General features: G+C 31.8%; 1 protein-coding gene and 1 long non-coding RNA gene across 5 annotated transcripts in view; one reads left to right on the top strand and one right to left on the bottom strand.

Annotated features, from left to right (window-relative positions):
* The window catches only part of Src64B (Tyrosine-protein kinase Src64B), a 211,546-nt gene that overhangs the window by 160,091 nt on the left and 29,239 nt on the right, over positions 1 to 22,216 (top strand). For 2 of the 4 annotated variants that reach the window (XM_067789897.1, XM_067789895.1), the window contains 2 exons: positions 18,347 to 19,419; positions 21,558 to 22,124. In XM_067789897.1, the coding sequence (XP_067645998.1) occupies positions 21,893 to 22,124 (232 nt within the window). In that variant the 5' untranslated portion in view covers positions 18,347 to 19,419; positions 21,558 to 21,892. Of the gene's footprint in view, positions 1 to 18,346; positions 19,420 to 21,003; positions 21,429 to 21,557; positions 22,125 to 22,216 lie in introns of those variants that run through there. The other 2 variants (XM_067789896.1, XM_067789899.1) reach the window with 2 other exon arrangements.
* On the bottom strand, positions 2,818 to 3,754 carry LOC137251624 (uncharacterized). The gene is made up of 3 exons (XR_010953302.1): positions 3,552 to 3,754; positions 3,257 to 3,426; positions 2,818 to 3,169 (listed from the first exon to the last, which is right to left on the bottom strand). It is a non-coding gene; the product is annotated as an uncharacterized lncRNA (long non-coding RNA).

Genomic DNA, 22,216 nt, shown 5'->3' with positions numbered 1-22,216 from the left:
TACTCATAAATTATTTATTTCTAAAGCCAATTATTTTTACAAGCCAATCGTTCAATCTATAGTTTAATGAAATAATTCATTCAACTACTGATTATTCAATTTGTTTACCGTTTCGAAATGGCGCCTGTGATATGTTATTGCTTAATTAACTTTGAGTTGATGAATGCTTGTGATGTTGGCATTTAAACAAATTTAGTTATGAATGTATGTATATAAATATTTGTATGCTTTTTAGTTTTTTGAATTTGCGCTAAAAAAAAAATAAATTGTTATTGCCTTAAATATGTGAGGTTAGGTTAGATTGAAGTGGCCGGTCCATGAGGACTTAAGGCTGAATTAGTCCGTAGTGTTACCAGAAGGTTGTTTAACGACCGAACTAGAAAGCCCTATCAAAAACTAGAACCTAAGCTATAAAATAACTCCGTCCTGTTGGCAAATACTAGAAATATGTAAAATTGAATTTTTAAACGCAAACTAGAATTTTTACAAAAATAGTAAATCTAACTGATTTGCAATTGGAAAGGCGTGAATTCTCATTGAAACATTATTCGTTTGTTTTTATAAATATATTTTGAGATTAATTTAATTAAAATTTTATTTTTAAATGAAAGCTGCTTACTTTCGCACAAAGAATGACAATTATTTCAGTGAGATATTCTCGCTTAAAATCAACTAAAAATAAATTGTTGTAATAGATCATGATCCAATTACTAGCGGTTTGTTCTCCAATGATGACAGATCTTTGACACTCCCAAATTGAAAAATCTGGACGGGTTGCTTTTACGAAGTAAGGAAAACTTGGAGTAATTCAATCCCCTTCAATGAAAATTGTAGTAGAAAAGTATCTTTGGTAGTATATTAGTAGTGATAATAAATTTGGAAATGCCAAAAGTTTTTGGGGAAATAATTCATTTTCTACTAAATATTTCGTGAATTGATAAAGTTATGTTGGTTTGGTTATTCTTTCAGAAATTGTTTTAAGAATGTCGTACGTTAGGATTTTATTCAAAAATGCACTATCTCAAAATTTGTTTCAAAAACTCCCTATATGAGCATAAGTTCAATGCATTTTGTCATAAGAGGGGGTTAATGAAAATCATTCTGAGATGAAAAGTTCTTCAATCTAACTCTAATATAGAGCGGTTTTGTGACAATTCCTGCATTGGGAAATTTTTGAAAAATATTTTGAGATAGCACGATTTTGAACAGGCAGCCGGCATGGGGTGATACTTTACTCAGCAGCCGCAATGAACTGACAAAAACAAAAATAAAAGAAAATGGCTTATTGTCTTAGAACTTTATATTCCTACCTTGACTTTGACAGAAGAGTTAAGCTTTTGGGCGGCCCTGCTACACAGGACGTATTCACCTTTTTATTCTGAAATTTCAGAAAGCTATTTTTTGTTAAGTATTAAGTGGAAGCATTTCGGATAAACCATTAATTTAGAATATTCGGAATACGTTCATTTGATACTACCTCACGAGGTCCGAATATTCCAAATAAGTATATACATAATATTCCAAATGTAAAACGTTCCAAAAATTTTTAAATGGAGACGTATGTTCCGAACATACGGAATGAATAAGTTAACGTGCTCAATTACTAATGACATTTTTACGCGAATCGGTTTACTAGTCGAGTTGTTGACGTTGAGCGATGAATTTTTATTTGGTTTATGCTTCGTATGTTCATAGGTTTACGAAAGTGCGCGATTCCTTGGTGTCCGTACTTTTCATAAAACCTATGTTCACCCACACTAATAGATCACGGCATAGTTAATAAATTCATCAGAAAATTAAAAAAATGTTCTAAAGGCTTATCAGGTATTTGTAAACTGATTGCTTCCTATTTCTACTACTAATATTTTTCGAAAATTCGCAAAGAAACAACACAGTTAACGAATGTCAATTCGATTCGGGAGCAAAATGGCTGCAATTGTCAAAAAATGTGTCTGTCGAGCAAACCTCTTGTGATTGAATTATGGTAATAGATCTTATCTCAAACAACTTTTGTTTGTTATACGCGCTGTACTTGTACACAGGGTATTATAACTTTGATTGGATAACGGTTGGTTGTACAGGTATAAAGGGACCGAGATAGATATAGGCATCCATATATCAAAATCATCAGGATCGAAAAAAAATTTGATTGAGCCATGTCCGTCCGTTAACAAGATAACTTGAGTAAATATTGAGATATCTTCACCAAATTTGGTACACGAGCTTATATCCAGAATAGATTGGTATTGGAAATGAGCGAAATCGGATGATATCCACGCCCACTTTTTATATGTATAACATTTTAGAAAACACAGAAAACCTGATTATTTAGTAAATAATACACCTAGTATGTTGAAATTTGACTTGTAGACTGATATTGAGACTTGATAAAAATTTGTAAAATTTTTTAAAATGCCGCCCACTTGTGATAGAATCAATTTTACAAATATTATTCATCATAAATCAAAAATCGTTAAACCTATCGTAAAAAAATTCGGCAGAGAGGTTGCCTTTATTATAACGAATGTTTTGAAGAAAAATTTACGAAATCGGTTAAGGACCACACCCACTTTTATATAAAAGATTTTTAAAAGGGTCGTAGACGAATAAAATAAGCTATATCTTTGCGAAAAAGAGCTTTTATGACTAAGCAATTTTCAATGTTTCGGGAGCCATAACTGGAAGAAAAATTAAATTTTCCCTATAGCAGGGAATATTTCTAGAAAAACTGGACTTTTATATAAAAGATTTTTGAAAGGGTCGTGGACGAATAAAATAACATAGAGCTTTGTATCGTATTTTTATTGTTCTGTTATATCTTTATTTTAAAATAAACAGTAGGGAAATCCCCATATCTGAATGAAAACTCCATTATTACCCACTCAAGGTCACTGGTATTATCCTCCGTATCGCTTCTTTTAAACGAAAATTAGTTCAGAATAGAACGATATGTATATGTATTATTGCGCAGCCTTGTAACATTATTAAGCACACAAAACAAACAACAACAGCAATTCAAGTGTATAGCTGGGTACGTAATGTTCGGTTTCACTCGCACTTAGACTTCCTTACTTGTTTTTGTTTATATTCTATATGTACACGTAAATATGTATTAAAGCATGTCGATGTTGGTTGATTTATTCACACTCATGTCTGTTACTGATAATATCTGGAATGAAAGTTATTTATTAAATTACATTATTGTTAAAATATTTTACCATGCATTTATCATATTTTCACATAGTTTGATTATTACATTTCGTGCTTATCAGCTTTGTTTACTTTTATAACTAAGTTTTATACTCGTATCAAAAAGCTTCATCGCTGCATTCACGTTTACAGGAATTCATTAATACACAATATGTGTTTCCGCATCTCAATTATTTAAATATATAAATCTTAATATTGGAGGTACATATGCCTAATCTAAAAAAGAAACAATAATTCAGTTACATTTAAATTTGATTAAACTAAAAGAAAACTCAAAATTGATTACAAAACAATAAAAAACTAATTTGAGTTATTAGGAACAATAAATAAACGACGCCTACGGAACAATAAATTCGCTACCACACCGCAGGACAGTCGCTACCGTGCTGATACATTCCCTAGACGTGTTTACACTGAGGATAATTTTCCCGCAGGGGTAACTTCCGCTACTTTCCGTTCTCCATTACTCCGTCCGCCGCATACTAAGCGGGCCCCTATATCTCTCCTGCGCTCCCAAAGTCTCGGTACGGAAAGCTGCTCTTCTCTCAACACTCTCAACACCCAAAGTCGTGTGTGCGTGTGTGAATTCATACTGTTCTATTATTTAGTGGGACCTCTACACGGTTAAAAATTCGAGCCTAAATTTTAAGCGATTCATCGGTTTAAGCAATTAAAAAAATTTTTTTTGTACTAAACTGGAAACCACTCAATTTACTAATGTGTCTTTTAATCAAATTCAGTTTCAAGACCAAACAAATTTCAAAAATCAAAAAATATAAATTTTGAGTCACCTCTGGGTTAAAAAAAAGTTTCAAAAATCTTAAAATAGAAACTTCTATTTATGTCTGATTTTAAAAAATCCCAAGAGTTTAACCTTAGTGCTGAAAATTAATTTGTGAAATGTGCTGTAAGTCAGATTATTTTTCGAAACATTTTGTTATACTAATGAGGTTTTATACATGTGTTTTCTTACAAAGACGTGATAGCTCAGTAGGTAGAGCAAGCTACTAGAATCCATGTCACGTGGGTTTGAAACCAGTCCATCACCCACTAGATTTTTCATTTTGTTATAACTGGAAGTGTACATCTGTATAGCTTCAAATTCAAACCCAGCCCTGTGGAATCGTTTTCAGGACCGGAAGACATGTATTTGAAACCAAATTTGGTTTAATCACATGCGTAGTTAGTACAAAAAAGTTTCACATATAAATACTAATATGTAAAAAATTAACAGACGAATAAATTCAAAAAACAAAAAAAACAAAAATTATTTAAAAATATAAATCAAAAAAACTAAAATAGCCCAACAATTACAGTAGACTTATCACGAAAGTTGTAAGTGCAAATGTTCTGCAAAATCGATTTTCCACCAAATTTGGTTTGTGACCGACTCATATTTGGTTGTGACAGACCCTTGATCTATTCCTCACACAAAAAAACAAAAACAAAAAACAAAAAAATACTGTGCAGTGTGGAAACTTTTTGGAGTAATATCAAAATTTTGGTGTACTTATTTTCAAATTTAGCACCAAAATGCACAAACAATGCACTATTGTTTGAAAAATTTGGTATAATTGTACAGTATTGAGAGTAATATTTAAACTAATTTTGGGGTCAACGCTGTTGCTCGTTGTATTGAATAATAGCCGATGTGAACAAAAAGTCGATGTGGTGTGGTGGTAGCCTCTTCCGCCTTTCACACCGAACGTCCTGGGTTCAAGTCCCGGCCGAAGAACCATCCATTATTTTTTTATTATTATTATTATAATTTAAATTCTATTTTTATAATATCACTTCTTAGGGATGAAATTCACACTATTTTTAATACGCTTATATTAGATTCACTTGTATGTATACTTGTTTGTAACTCTCTAGGCTAGGCGCACAAAGAAGAGTTAGACCCCCTAGCGGCAATTATTGAAGACGCGCGGCAGTGGTTAAATAACTCGCTACAAAACGAGTTGTGCTTAATAGCGGAGACACGAAACTCTGTGCTACGGAGCAATCAGCGTCAAATATCTAAGTGGATTGTAGATACTAAAACTGCACCATATTTGAGTGTTCTTTAGTGTTTTTAAACTATTGTAACGAATTTAGTGCAATTCCGCTTATTTGCAACCTTCTACTAACGTTCGAATCACTAAACTGTTGAATATATAACTCCACTATTCAATAATGCAAAATGGCCTTTATTAAAGTACTTTACAATAACACTTATACTTCGCAACTGATAGCTTGCTTAAATCAAACTGATTGTCATGCCTCAACTGTTGCTGCTTTTATACTGTTTCGTTTCCTCGTTGACATATTTTTAGGCGCTTCTATTTCTAGAATTTACTAGTTAGTTATCAGCTATAAAATTTCTTCACCTATAACTACAGATGCATGATTTTATAGCTTCTGGCATAGCCCATGCGCGTGTATATGTGAGTGATACTTGCACAAATGATTGCATACTTTCGGGAGTATCTCTTGTGCGTTACTCTCCGCTGCTGGTATGGACATATGGGTAGACATAATGATTGATTTGTTGATGTGCATACAAGTCACTGCTTAGTATCGGCTTATAGATGATAGTATCCCTTAAAAAAAAAAAAAAAAAAAAAAAAATAGTATCCCTTAGTGTTGCTAATATTCGTCACACTATATTTATATTATTGTTTTTATATAGAGTAACACAACAACTTTTTTGGGTGTAGTAAAAGCTTCTACTTGCTTTCCTTTGCAAAATTTGTTTCATGTGGGCTTAGAGTTTACATAAGGTATATGTAAGGAATTCATAAAAAATGTAATTATAAAACAAAATAACTGTGCACTTTTACGTGATTACCTATACTATACTTAGTATTTTATCTTCATGCATCGCGAAACACTCACTAATTACAATAAGTATTTATTTGTAAATATTGTAAATCGTGTTATCTTTAAATCGCTGATATTTATATTGTTTTTGTTTTTTTTTTGCTAACGGACAAATAAAGTTAATGCGATTGTGCTTAATTTTACGCTAATATTAACAATGTAATAATAACCAATTTTTCAAAAACGTGCTAATAAATTACCCAATAAAATAAAAAATAAAAACATTTTTATTTTGTTTATAATAATAACAGTTAAAAATGTAGTGTAAATACTTCAGAACTCGATATCAGGTATCTCAAAACTTACTATAGAATGTAATATTAGAGATTTTGCGCTTTAATTGTTATAAGGCTTTAGAAAAAATATTGAGCACGAAGGTTGCCGTAGTAATATATATATTTACAGCTGACTGATGATGATGTGCGAACACAAATCTAATTGCATGTAAATCCTTCGCCATTTCACACATGAACAAAGTTGGCTTTGTTTTTATGATTTGCAATAACAAGAATCAGAATGCCGCAAGGACGAGGAAATTCTTTTCAAAATAAATTTGTAGGCATAAAGTGCTCCTCTTAAAAATATATCTGCATGTAAATATGTATATATATACATATGTATGTATATACATATATTACGAATGTAGTTCAGTGCTATGCTTTGTAAAAATAGAATCAGGCATTTGTAGTTATGTGCATACATACAGCCTAGGCATACATAATTCCTCAAGAAAATCTTCAACGGCGCACATACCATCCTACAGATTTTTGCCTTTGGAGTACATAAATATTTGTGCTCTAACGTAAATATGTGCATTGTGAATTAAATCTTATTCATAGATGTATATTTTTTGTACAGTGTTGTGCAATACAACAGCAATGCGGTTATTGGCATCTGGATCAACACCTACAAGAAAAATTTATGAAAAGAAAAAAGGACTTTCAAACAAGAGTAACACAATTGAAATATTTAAAAAATAATTAATAAAAAATGATAAGAAATAAAAATTAAACAAAAAAAATTAAAACATAAAAAAATTTAAGTATTCAAAAAATATTAAATTTAAATTTAAAAGATTAAATTTAAGTTCAAAATATTAAATTTCAGTTCAAAATATTAAAAAAATTGAAGCTATAATACAAAATTAAAAAAAAAAACTCGAAAAAATTTCAATATAAAAAAACTTAACACATAAAAAAATTAAATTACTAAAAGAAAATCGAAAATATTTAAAGAAAATTAAATATATTAAGAAACATTAAAAATCGAGAAAAAAATATAAAAATAAAATCACGGTCAAAAACAAAAAGGCACCAAAAAGAGTGAAAATATAAACATAAACAGAAAAATAAATAATGTAAAAAAATAAAAAATACAGCAATGGGAATTATGAAAAAGTGACCAATATAGACAATTAATAAAAAAATAGAAAAATTTAAAAAGATATACATTACATAATAAACAAAAAATTTAAAAAAGCAATGAATTTATTAAAAAATTTTAAATAACTGTTTTTGTTTTTACCGGCCTATTGATAAAGGATTCCAGGTTCGAATTGAGCTCAATGGCTATAACAATAATTTATTTTATACATATATTTAATAATTTGGGTAACATCTAAACGTGATATCAGGACGAACAAAGCGACATATGTTTCGGTTATACCTTGTAAATCTCTTCAAAGCCCTTTCTCCCGGGAGTAGGATTTGAACCCACATCATTATCATAAAAATTATTCTTATAGGCCTTGAGCTATAATTCGAAAATGGAAAAATTATAATAGCCAAAAAGTCAAGTATTGAAACTGGAAAAAAAATCTAGTACTAAAACAATATTGAAGAAAAAAACAAACGTAAGCTTTTCATCCCGATGTGTTCATTCTATAATTTCCGTAGGAATATATTTTTTTTCGCCCAGAATATTTATTTCGATATTATATTTCCTTCAGTTTTAATTTCTTCTGAATGAATGGTTGATTAGTTGTTAAACTTTTTAATATTACAAAAAAATACTTAAAATAAAAAAAAAATATTTAAAATTAAAAAAAGTATTTAAAATACTGAAAAAAAAAATTTTAAGAAGTAATTTCAAATAAAAAGGTGTATAAACATTGTATACATTATATAAATAAATTTTTTAAGTAAAATAAACAAGACAAGAAAAAAAAATTAAATGAGAAAAAAAAATAAATATTATACTAATAATCAAAACTTAAGTAAAACAATTAAAGTGAAAAACAAATCAAATCAAAAAGAACAATAAATAAAAAAAAATAAATTTGGTTGTTAAGAAAAAATTTAAAAAAGAAAAAAGGAAAAATTTAATTTTAAGTACAGACGAGAAAAAAACTAAAATTTATCACTTCAAAAAAATACAAAATACAAATCTATACAAATGTATAAAAAGTGTTTCAGCAAATAAACATTTTTTTCAATTAGTGAAGATGAAGTGTTTTTTTATTAAAGAATGCTTCGTGTTGGTACAAACGTGTCCATATTGCTATTTTGTTGCACAACACTGTACGGTGCATATTTATGAACCTCCTCACTTCACCTAATGCGCTCTCAGCAGAACCATGCGTCTCTCCTAAAATTTATAATGCATGTGCCTTCGAAAGCTATTAGCAGACAAGTAGACAAGGGAGAATTGATGAAAGATGGGTGGTAGCTAAAGATTTGGAAGTGTTTTATTTTATGTACAAACGCGTCCTGTACCTTAGCAGCGCAGGAAAGCGAGCATTATGCCATGCATAATTGTTGAAATGCGCCCGAGTTCAAGTTGCAACACAGCTGTGACGAGGCATCCGCTTACCGACACATACAGAAACGCATACGGTTTGAGTTAGCCGCATTTAGATATGTTTGTTGTAGGTGGAATTGCCTGCAATTGCTTGATTCCTTATACATACATATGTTTTTAGATTTATTTTTCTTTTCCTTCTTTTTTACAAGTGTGTTGATGTACATTTTATATTTCAAACTAATCGATAACAGGTGACTCTTAAAGGTGAACGACTGTCTGGCATTTTGCTATCTGTCTACTTGTGTTTCTGGGCTTGCCGTGCTGCTTGTTTGTTTTAACATTTCTTGTTGTTGTTTTTGGTGTTGGAGTAGCGTCACCGGAAGCAGAATCGACTTTTTAAGTAGCGACAAACTCATATTCGCATTCCCTTTTTGCCCTTTTGCCTTCGTACATTCCTGTTCAAATAATGTTGTTGTATTTACGTGTATTATTCGCATATGAACATAAATCAGGGTTGAAGTTGAAAGGAAAACCACAAGTAACCAACATAAAAATTGGGGAATGTATACAAACACTTTCAAGGATATGGTGAATACCTTAAGGATGCACAGAAGTGACGGGAAGTGAATAATTGAAAATGCATAGAAAATCAAGTTCTATTCGTTTTTAATATAGCACACCGAAGTGAAATGTGGCTCATGGGACTCCTCGATTTAAGAAAATTTGTGTGCGAACGTGAACTTATGCAAAAGTATGCTCCGCCCAGTGACGTCGACTTCGATATCAGCTGTAGATTGTAAAAATATTTCTATGAATCTACATCTTTTAACGTCACATGCCCTCGTTCGCCCCACCACCTCTACTCGCTTTCGTCCAGAATCTCGCCCCTTTTCCGTTTATATCGATCTATGCCTGATGAACATTATGTTAGCGTAGCGCCTTCGGCAGATCAAAAAATGTATAGGTCGATATTTTTTTCGCAAATATGTAATGCGCTAATTAGTTTCGAATAGCGACTAAAACGCAACAAAATACCAGCTAAATCGCATTTCGATCAGTGTAGCGTAAGTCAGTTTTGACGAGCGTGCTTCGCTAACTTAGCGAAGTACCCAAAAAAAAAAAGCACTTAAGAAAAGCGCGTAACATTTTGTTATCTTCGCAACTAATTTGCGACCTGTTTAATTTTTTTTACAGCGAAAGGTGCTTCGCTAACTTTATGCTCATTATCCACTATATATTTATCTTTCGTTTCTTTTACTTCCAAGCAGTTTGATTGTAAAGATTCTCTGAATAGTGCCACATGAGATCTCTAGGATCTACCATATGTTTGATAGTCATTCTTTTTTTACGTAATCTTCAGTGAGCGACGTAAATGGGTGTCTTCTACGACACCCGTCTTCGGTCGATGTTCTTTTCAGATTAAACATCTTGCTCCATCATGTGTGGGATGTGGAAATGCATGGCTGTGGCAGACGTTTTTCATGTTTTCCATTTAGATGTTCGCTCCTTAGCAGGTCATATTCAAGGGATTTTAGCTCTCGTGGCCCATTTATCAAGACTTTCGCAAAAAAGGTGTGCCTAGAAATCTGAATAATTTTATTCGTATTCCTGAACATTGGAAAACAAAATTATGAATCGACTCCTCTTCTTCCTCATTTTGACCACGTCTCCTCCTATTTCTATCCAAGTATGGACGTAGGGACATTGAGACCTCTTCATCGTCCCGTTTCCAAGTTCGTTGCTGTAACAATATATTCGATTTTACGTCGAGATGGCCAATGGACTATAGTGTGGCTCGACATTTGTACAATTTGCGATTCGATGAAATTTGATTGCAATACGTTGAGGTTGCCCGCGGCCTTTATACAGAAGTTATCCTAACCCGTTTGGAAGAAATTAAGAGACATGATTGGCATATTATTAATGAAGCTGGAAAGGAGTGGATTGATTTTTTTGCGGGAGGTCTGAAAAATGCCTAATGCATCATAATTCCTGATGTCGCAGCAATCGCGTGTCCCTAGGCTAAAAAACAACCCCCGTTTTGGAATTGTCGCCCACCCAGGTACCACTTTCTCATTACTTCAGGGTGGCGTTCCATATTTCTCATTTTTTAGGAGCCTACTGTTGTCCCTGCTTCCAGGTTCCCTCTATTTGCTCTGCGTGTCGATTTAATCGCCACTGCTTCGCCTGCGCATTTCTCTGCACTCTCTCTCAGCATCCATCAAGTCGGTATCCATAAGGGTCGTTATGGGGTAGTACACCCATTACATACAAAACATTGCCATCTGCCGCCGCATGCTTGTAAATTTCGCGTTGTCAGTGATCGCAGGTGCAGGAAGTACGGGTTACAGTAAGAAATTATTGCCCATATTCTGTGTCCGTGGCTTGCCCTCTCTAGATCAAGGCTGCAGGCACTAAGGGCGACAGAGTTATTAGATCTCTAGACAACATTAAGCTGCACCCTACCAAATTTCAAGTATTTGCCAAGAGGAAGGACCTATTTTATAGCATAAGTCCTGGTAATTTAATGGAGGTTTCCATTTAGAAAAACAATAGATACATACATATTATACGGTCAAAGTGAGGTGGTTGTTGGTCGACCAGTTCAACTTTTTCTCACTCGATGCATGGAGGTGTAGCAAGTTATATCCTTCCATGGAAATGGCAGACATTTCTCTATCCATGAATGAGATATTGAGAATCCAGCCTTAGAATGTGACATCACGTTATCATTTATGCCGCACGGACAGCTCATCATATCGCATATAATGTTATAGTCGTAGTTAAATATGTTCAGTTAAATACTTCAAAGACGAAATCACCACTTCGTATTATCAATGTTGCGTTTTGAAGCCTTTGACGAGACGCAGTCACTAAAGTAATATACTCGGTTGTATTTTTACTAAACAGCGTTTGTGCCCTCCCATTGTAATACCACAAAAAAGGGGAAAACGAATAATATTTTTAAACCTTTATCCTCTATTTTACTTAAAATTTCCAGCTGACTGCACCACCTCGTCGATTAAGTTCCCAACAAAGAGGGAACCAAACAAAAAAGTGGACAAATATCAATCGGATTTCCTTTCAGCAACTTACTTGCTTTCGATTTTTCTTTTGGCTTTGCGGTCATTATTTGTTCACTGCCCATAGACTTCATTTGTCCTTTTAACTGTCCGAGCAATGAATTGTTACTTTTACGCTTTGTCTGTTTGACAGAACAAATTTTGTCTGCTGTTTGTGACATGTACTACTCGTATGATCCTTGCCCTTTGCAATATGCAATATGCATCATGTGTATAGTACAAGTAACAGTTAAAGCAAACCACGACACACACACAATTGAATTTGACATTTTAAAAAGCAAATGACCGTATCAATCAATAGCATGTGCCCTCTAGGCAGATGTTGCAAATGAAATTTACTGCAGCTCCATAGGCACCGTGGCACAGTGAACGATTTTGCAGTGTTAAACTTTCCGTCATGTAGGTACATCAACAAAACAGTAATAATCTTCAGAGAGATTCGGTGGAGGAATTGGATTTCATCTGTTGCTGAAAACGGCGCTGGTTAGAAGGAAAACAAACACATATATTTTTTTCATTTTGACAGAAAGTTTTAAGATGCTGATTTTGATAAGAATATTTACTATATATACTTAGACGTACAAAAACAACTAAAGAAATTAATTTAAGAAAAAAAAAAAAATTTTAATATAACCAATGTAACTAAAAATAAAACTAACCATTGAGTTACAAATTTAAATGATCGAAAAAATTTAAAACCCGAAAAAGAAGAAATGAAGGTTAAAAGCAAAAAATAAGAGAAAAAATAAAATCTAAAATGCAATAGAAATTAAAAAAATTAAGAAGTTAAAAAATTCAAGAAACCAAAAAAATAAATAAAGAAATACCAAAAATTAAGAATTAAAAAAAAATTAGAATTCACAAAAAAAAAAAATTATAATAAAATCATCTGTATTTAATTAGCGAGATATGCTCATATTGCTTTATACAATTGTTTTGTTATTGATATTAGAGCAAAATTTTAAAGTTTACAAACGGCGATGGTTACTACGACATGTTTCTGAATTTCACCTCTTCATCAGCTAGCTTCTCGGGAGCTGAGTATTGAACTCGAATCTCCAACATTCATACTAGTGTAAAGGCAGATGCCTTTAACCACTCAGCAATTTCTCTAATATTAACAAATAAAAGAAAAAAATATAGAAATAAAAAAAATTTAGAATTTATAAAAAATAGTTCAAGATGAAAAATTTAAAGAAATTAAAGGTTAAAAAATTAACAAATTGAAAAAAAAAGAAATGAATAAGATTTCAAAAATAAGAAATTCCATATATGAAATTAAAAAAAAAAAAACGAAATTATAAGAGATTAATAAAAAAAGAAAAAAAAAAGAAATTAAACAAAAAGAAATAAAAAATTTTAAACTCTCATTTTCACGTTTTAAAACATGAAAAAGTAAAAAAAAAAAATGAAAATGAAAAATAGTAAAAACTTAAAGATAACAAAAAATTTTAAATTTAATTAATCTAACGAAAAATTAAAAGAAATGATTGAATGAAAAATAATAGTAGGAATAAATTTAACAACTGGCAAGAACAATGAAAATGAAAACAAAAATAATAATAATGAAAAAAACAAGTAAGGAAGGTCATGTTCGGGTGTAACCGAACATTACATACTCAGTTGAGAGCTATGGTGGCAACATAAGGGAAAATAACCATGTAGGAAAATGAACCGAGGGAAACCCTGGAATGTGTTTGTATGACATGGGTATCAAATGGAAGGTATTAAAGAGTATTTTAAAAGGGAGTAATCCTTAGTTCCATAGGTGGACGCCGTTTCGAGATCTCGCCATAAAGGTGGATCAGGGTTGACTCTAGAATTTGTTTGCACGCTATGGGTATCAAATGAAAGGTGTTAATGAGTATTTTAAAAGGGAGTAATCCTTAGTTCCATAGGTGCACGCCGTTTCGAGATATCGCCATAAAGGTGGACCAGGGGTGACCCTAGAATTTGTTTGTACAGTATGGGTATCAAAAGAAAGGTGTTAATGAGTATTTTAAATAGAGTGATCCTTAGTTCCATAGGTGGGCGCCGTTTCGAGATATCGCCATAAAGGTGGACCAGGGGTGACCCTAGAATTTGTTTGTACGATATGGGTATAAAATTAAAGGTATTAATGAGGGTTTTAAAAGGGAGTAATTGTGTAGTTGTGTAGGTGGTCGCCTTTTCGAGATATCGCCATAAAGGTGGACCAGGGGTGACTCTAGAATGCGTTTGTACAAGATGGGTATCAAAAGAAAGGTGTTAATGAGTATTTTAGAAAGGAGTGGGCCTTAGTTCTATAGGTGGACGCCTTTTAGAGGTATCGCAAGATAGACTTTGTTTGTACGATATGGGTATCAAATGAAAGGTGTTAATGAGTATTTTATAAGGGCTTGAGGCTTAGTTCTATAGGTGGAGGCTTTTTCGAGATATCGCCATAAAGGTGGACCAGGGGTGACTCTAGAATGTGTTTGTACGATATTGGTATCAAATTAAAGGTATTAATGAGAGTTTTAAAAGGGAGTGGTGGTAGTTGTATATGTGAAGGCGTTTTCCAGATATCGACCAAAATGTGGACCAGGGTGACCCAGAACATCATCTGTTGGATACCGCCAATTTCTTTATATATGTAATACCTGCCAAGATTTCAAGGGTTTTTTATTTCGCACTGCAGAACTTTTTCATTTTCTTCTACTTAATATGGTAGGTGTCACAACCATTTTACAAAGTTTTTTCTAAAGTTATATTTCGCGTCAATAAACCAATCCAATTACCATGTTTCATCCCTTTTTTCGTATTTGGTATTTTTTTTATTTTTCGTAATTTTCGATATCGAAAAAGTGGGCGTGGTCATAGTCGGATTTCGTTAATTTTTTATACCAAGATAAAGTGTGTTCAGATAAGAACGTGAACTAAGTTCAGTAAAGATATGTCAATTTTGCTTAAGTTATCGTGTGGCCCTTAATGCGGAAGGACAGACGGACGACTGTGTATAAAAACTGGGCGTGGCCTCAACCGATTTCGCCCATTTTCACATAAAGCAGTTAACGTCATAAAATCTATGCCCCTACCAAATTTCAAAAGGATTGGTAAATTTGTGTTCGACTTATGGCATTAAAAGTATCCTAGACAAATTAAATGAAAAAGGGCGGAGCCACGCTCATTTTGAAATTTTTTTTTATTTTTGTATTTTGTTGCAACATATCATTACTGGAGTTGAATGTTGACATAATTTACTTACTTACTGCCAAATTTCATCATGATATCTTCAACGACTGCCAAATTACAGCTTGCAAAGTTTTAAATTACCTTCTTTTAAAAGTGGGCGGTGCCACGCCCATTGTCCAAAATTTTACTAATTTTCTATTCTGCGTCATAAGTTCAACCCACCTACCAAGTTTCATCGCTTTATCTCTCTTTGGTAATGAATTATCACACTTTTTCGGTTTTTCGAAGTTTTCGATATCGAAAAAGTGGGCGTGGTTATAGTCCGATATCGTTCATTTTAAATAGCGATCTGACATTAGTGCTCAGGAACCTACATACCAAATTTCATCAACATACCTCAAAATTTACTCAAGTTATCGTGTTAACGGACGGACGGACATGGCTCAATCAAATTTTTTTTCGATCCTGATGATTTTGATATATGGAAGTCTATATCTATCTCGATTCCTTTATACCTGTACAACCAACCGTTATCCAATCAAACTTAATACTCTCTGTGAGCTCTGCTCAACTGAGTATAAAAATACTCAGAATTACGCTGTAAACGCATTTGCTTCGTCATTAAACATTTCTTTAATGACATGTATCGTCAACTTGTATGTTTTTGTGCCACTTTCCTTTTCAAATAAATTTGTGTCCCCTTGCTCCCTTAAAATTACACACCGTGCACCTCAACATGTACTTACACAGTGATGCCAGCTGCAGTTAAGCTGTTTTAATTACGTATAATACAATCAATTGAAATCTATTTGTAAAGCAACAATTTAAGTTCGAATGCTGTCATTATCCTGCACTTCGCTCGTACACTGCTAGGATATTGTCATATTGGGTACATGTAGCAATTCACACAAACCCTTCAATTAACCAATCGAATGCAATTAACAACAGAGACGAATATCAACCCTCTGTCGCTAGCAATGCATACCCTCCAAAACCAATTGAGCCTGGTTAAATGAGTCGCAATAACTGTTTTAAGTAAATAATGAAACAAGCATGACATATGGAGGGTTCCCTCAGATGTCATTGTCATCTTTGGCTCCAGACCACAACAAAATATAAGGATTAATAGTATCAACATTGGTCGTGGCACAGCAATGACTTGTGCCAATTCATAGATGAACAACAGTTGTAAGTGTTTCGTGTTGCAATTTAATGTTGAGTTTTGTCAGACAATAGTCGCCAACTCGAGCGAGTAGTAGCAGCAACAAAAAATAAAAAAACAAATTAAGTGTTGCTTGCCAATGAATTGTAATTCACATGTGCAGACATATACAAATAAATGAATTTATTTGTATGTTTGTATGCGTGTGTGTTTTCATAGTCGTAGACGATAAGTTGAACTCAGTCGGTCAAAGACTTTGTGCGCATTCTCTGCAGTTTGTTGAATGGAAATAAATTACCGAAATCTCGAAAGGACATTTCACCAGACGAAATCGGCGATAAACGAAAGAAAAAGGTGAACGACAACCGAGCAACCGGTAGCCAAGTTGTTCATTGAATAAAATTATAGCTGAAGTCATTGTCCCGTATAAAAAGCGTTTGATCTTGATGCCGCATTCCTTGATACGTGCGGGCGAATGCCTTCTTTTATTATCTTAATGTTTTCAGGATGCTGGTGAGTTTTATTTCATATTTTTTTTTTAGTAAACAATCATGAATTGTTATCGAATAAGTATACAATTTATGACAGTTTTTTGCAGGAGCTACTAACCTTTGACTGCTGCAAAGCTGAAAATCGAAATAAATTGTCATTATCATAAGTCTAGCATCGCTCAAAACTGCTATCCTTACTCTTCAAATTTTGAAAAAAAAAAAAAATTTAGTTCAACATATTTGGTTAGCTACTTATGGATGAGGAATACTGGGTTAGGTGCTATGCTAAAGGCGGTTAGGACCTTGAACAAAATAATAAAAAAATTATAATAATAAAAACAAAAAAAAAAAATACTTGTCACGTTTGACCTTCGAGGATATTTAAGCCAAGCTTCTTTTCTAATTTGCGTCATGCTCCTTTTTAATTTTTACTACCAATTGGCAGGATGGCACCTCCAAGCTTTATGCCGGCTTCGAACGATGCATTTTCACAGAGGAGCATAAATGTACTCAGGTATCTGCCAAATCACAGCCGAGGGACGACCGCTTAGATAAATCTTTTTTCAATTGAAAACAATTTTTTCTATATTTTTGATGTTGCTTTGCCCGGTACTTGAATGCAGACCCTTCGGTGTGATAGGCACAAAAGGCCAAATAGAGAACTAAATACTGAAAGAAAACAAGAAAAAAAAATTATCCAGTTTGAGCCAAGGCATGTCATGAACTATTTCCTGCAAAGGGTGGTTATAAACATAGACAAAGTCCCAAGATACAAGGAGTACGCCTTAGAAGCCTTCTTAGGCATTGCCAGGGCTTTTAACAATGTCCCTAAACGGGAGGTCATGGATGGTCTTAAGGACATTGAAGTACATCCAGCCCTAACTAGAAGGAGAGGCTGCATGCTAAATTGCAGGAAGTTCATTTCAAAATGAGGTAAAGTAAGTTGCCGGTGGAGGAGAGACTGATGAAGGGTTAACAACTGCAACAAGCCTCAATGCTTCGAACTGCTTTTGCGCCGGCCATATGGCTATAACAGTATAGCACCAGGAAATACTGGACGAACATACTTCATATTTCTTGCCTGCACTTCGAATAGTCTCTTAGGGCCACAATAGAGATGGATGCTTGGCACAAGGGTACCCGAATGGCACAATACATGTATATTCCGATGGTTCCAAAGTAACACTGGTCTGATCCGGAAATAAAAAGATCGTACAAGCTGTCAGAGTACTGCAGTGTTTTTCAGGCGGAAGTAGTAGCCTTCGGGCGAAAAATGCTTGCAAAAAAGGCCTATATAATGATAACATGTAGAAACTGTTGGTTGGAGAAGAAAACGATAGAGTTTTGTGCTTATGTCCTGCGCTCGCCAGACTAAGACTCCAGCTATTAGAAGTGATACAGCTGTCAGACCTAAAAGCAGGACAGGTCAATATAGAAAATAAGGTTACCAATAATGAGCATGTGAGCGCAAGCGCCAATTAATTTAAAACGCCATTTACTATAACTGTTTCATAATCCATCGTTCTTCTTCGAATTTTTAGCTATACATAGGTTCTTATGCTTATTAAAGTGCTATATCTGTATTTTATTTCCAATTTCTAAAAACTAATTTCGCTTTTCTGTTGTATTTACTTTCTTTACAGATTTCCAATATTAACCGACTAAAAGTCAAACCCAAGGGTCAAAGGAAATAATATACCGTATATAGCAATGAGGGCAACGTCAAACAAAATCAAGCAAAATATAAACAAAGTTACAAATAACACATGACTGCATCTCAAACGAAATTGCCGACATCGTCGACGAGAAGAACGACGACAGCTTAAAGGTCGCCAGCAGTGTCAACGAATACAATAACGAAGTCAGCAGTAAAATTTTTAAAGCAAACAAAAGAAAATGAACAAAAATAAAACATAAAACGTGAAATCAACAAATCTGTGCTTGGACGCGCAGTACTAATACAAATGTGCTTGCGAGCACTGGCACGGTAGATACAACCAAACGTGAGAGGAGATGAAAGCGTGAAAGAAAGATAAACAGTGCTACAAAACTTTACTTTTTACAACAACAACAACTGCAAACACTACTTTAATCAGCAAAATACAACACCTAGGATAACTGTGATTTATCCTTTCAAATAGATTTGCTTTGCCGGTGTCTCGCATGTCTACTAATACATACTTACGATTAAATATTTATAATTCAATCAAGAAAGCATTACATCACATCACTTGGATAGCAGATCACATCATTAATTGAGCGCAAAGCATCAAACTATTTATTTTATCTAAAAAAAGCTTTTCAAATTTAAAGCCCTCCACATATTTTCACTTTTTTGAACTTTGCAAGAGAAGAATTAAAATAATAATAACCTGACTGATAGTTTACTTAAATTAATTAACAACTTTATTGAATTTTAAATGTAAGCTCGTAAGCTAGCGAACAACGTTAAAAAATGCATCAGAACAAAAAACAACAACGTGCGGTAAACAAAAAGAACACATGCAACAGATGATCTCGAAATCAAAACGTCGATAACATAAATCTATAAAAAAAAACATTATTTACATTTGCAACAAAATATTACCAATAATCAACATTGCCAAAAACGAAAAGAATTTCAGCATTCTTTTTTATTAAAAAAAGGACAAATAGCAGCGCAGAAGTAACAGCAACAACAAATCTCATCCACACCGCCGTTCAGTTAGGAAAAAAGGTAAAAGAATTTAAGTGAAAAATTACTAAAAAAAAGTTTCAAATAAACTTACATGCAATAAAATAAATAAAATATTGATAAGAGTTAAATAAATAAATATAAATGTAAGGCGCGATAACCTCCGAAGAGATCTAAGGCCGAGCTTCTCTTCCAATTTGCGTCGTGCTCCTCTTGATTTTTCCCTACAAATTGGCCGGACGGGACCTACATGTTTTATGCCGACTCCGAACGGCATCTGCAAGGCAGATGAGTTTTCACTGAGAGCTTTTCATGGCAGAAATACAATCGGAGCGCTTGCCAGACACTGCCGAGGGGCGACCCCGCTTAGAAAAATTTTCTTCTAATTGAAAAATCTTATTTCTAAAGAGTTAAATAAGGTTCTCTTAAATTCCGAATAAAAATATAAAATGATAATAAAAGATAATATTAAGAAAATAATAATAATAAGAAGACAAGTATAACAAGAAAATAATAATGCAAAATAGTAATTAAAAACAACAATAAAAAAATAATAAGTAAAAAAAAAAATTATAATTAAAAAAATTATAAAATTAATAATAAGATAATGATAATTATAAAAACTTATAAAATAATTATAACAATTAAAATTACTAATAATAATAATTATAAAATAATAATGACAAAAAAAATATAATAATAAAAAATAATACCAATGATAAAAAATTATAATATGAAAATAGTAATAATCATAAAAATAATAATAATGAATATTAATACTGATAAAAACTAGTATTAATAATTAAAAACTTTAACAAAAAAATGATAATAGAGACAAATAAAAAAATCACAAAAATATCTAATAAAAAATAAAACAAATCACAGCTATAATAACAGAAAAAAAATAAAGCAATAATAAATAAAAAAAAAACAGAAAAAATAAAAAAAAGAAATTTAAAAAAATAAAACGAAAATAAAATTTAATAAAAATAAATTTACAAAAATAAGTTTAATAAATAAAAAATAATAATTTTACAAAAATAAGATAAATAAATAAAAAAATAAAAAATAATTTTGCAAAAATAAGTTAAATAAATAAAAAATTAAGTTAAATAAATAAAAAAATAATTTAAATAAATAAAAAAAATAAGTTAAATAAATAAAAAAAAAAAAAAAAAAAACTAAAATAAGTTGATAAAAATAAAACAAAAACAAATTTAAAAAATAGAATTAAAAAAAAAACAGTAAAAAAATAAAACAGTAAAAAAATTAAACAAAAAAATTTATAAAATAAAAAATTTAGTAAAATAAAAAAAGTAAATGAAAAAAAAAAAAAAATAACAAATAAGCTAAAAATATAACTAAATATCACATCAATAAAAAATCAATATAAACACAAAAATAACTCAATAAAGTATAAATAAAAATAAAATAAAACAAAACATAGCTAAATAAAATATAAGTAAAAATAAAACTAAAATTAACTAACCAAAAAAATAATTTAAAATAAATAGCCAAATAAAAAATAAATGGCCAATCGATAAAAAAATTTAAAAATAACAAAATAAAAAAAAATAAATAAAAAGAAAGGTATAAAAAAATAATAAAAAGAAGGGAATAAAAAAAACAAAGAGAAGGGAATAAAAAAAAAACAAAAAGAAAGGAATAGAAAAAAAAATAAACAGAAAGGAATAAAACTAAAAATAAAAAGAAAGGAATAAAAAAAAATAAAGGAATGAAAAAGAAGAAAGGAACAAAAAAAAAAAAGTAAAAAGAAGAAAAAAAGAATAAAAAGAAAGGCATACAAAAAAATTTAAAAGAAATGAATAAAATATCATAAGAAAGAAAGGATAAAAAACAATTAAAAATAAAAAAAGTAAAAGGAAAAGCAAGCAAAAGAAGAGGGGGAAAAATAAATAGAAAAATAATAAAAAATTAAAGTAAGTAAACTCAAAAAAAGATAAAGAAAAAAAAGCATAAAAAAATAAATAGAAAATAATGAGTAAATATAAAAAACACATTTAAAATCAAGAGCTTAAAAAGGTACAAAAGTAAGTACATAATTATAATTGCGAAAATTGTAATGTCTTCATACAATTGAAAATCCAAACTAATAAAAAAAAAAACAAAAAAAAGAAGAAAATTTTAATAAAATTATTAAAAAACTACTAAAATTTTAGCTCTGAATCGCATCATCGAAACGTTACAAAGCATTTAAATGGAAAATCAAATCATTTGATACAAAACAAAAACAATTTTTTTTTAAGTGCTCATTCCTAACACGGTAACAAAATCATTTCAAAGCCGTTTCAAACAATTGTTTTTACTTTTAGTGAATAATAAAGTGCCACAACAAAACGAGCTGGCATATAAGCCACTCAATTTCAACACATAACAGACAAGTGCAAAGAGAGAGAGAACGCCACGGCAAGTAATACGAATTGCTACAACTCCAGCTAGTTGTGTAGTTGTAGTTGTTGAAATAACTCGCAGGTAAACAGCGAACAAAAACAAAATGGGCAATAAATGTTGCAGTAAGCGTCAGGATCCGGAGTTGGCACTCGCCTACCCCAGTGGATATAAAAAATCAGATTATACATTCGGTCAAACGCATATAAATAACAGCGGACAAAAGCATAATAATGGCGGTTCATTGGATTCACGTTATACACCGGATCCAAATCGTGGACCGTTAAAAATTGGCGCAAAAGGTGGTGCCGATATAATACGCCCGCGCACAACACCAAGTAAGTACATTAGTTTTTATAATTAAAAAATTTTTTTTTTCATACCGAATTTATGCATACAGCTTTATCACATTTTACTCGTTCCACTGCGC

This window comes from Eurosta solidaginis, chromosome 5 (assembly GCF_040869045.1).
Source record: "Eurosta solidaginis isolate ZX-2024a chromosome 5, ASM4086904v1, whole genome shotgun sequence".
NCBI lineage: Eukaryota > Metazoa > Arthropoda > Insecta > Diptera > Tephritidae > Eurosta > Eurosta solidaginis.
Note: the sequence above shows the minus strand (reverse complement) of the source record. Positions and strands in the feature narration are given on the sequence as shown.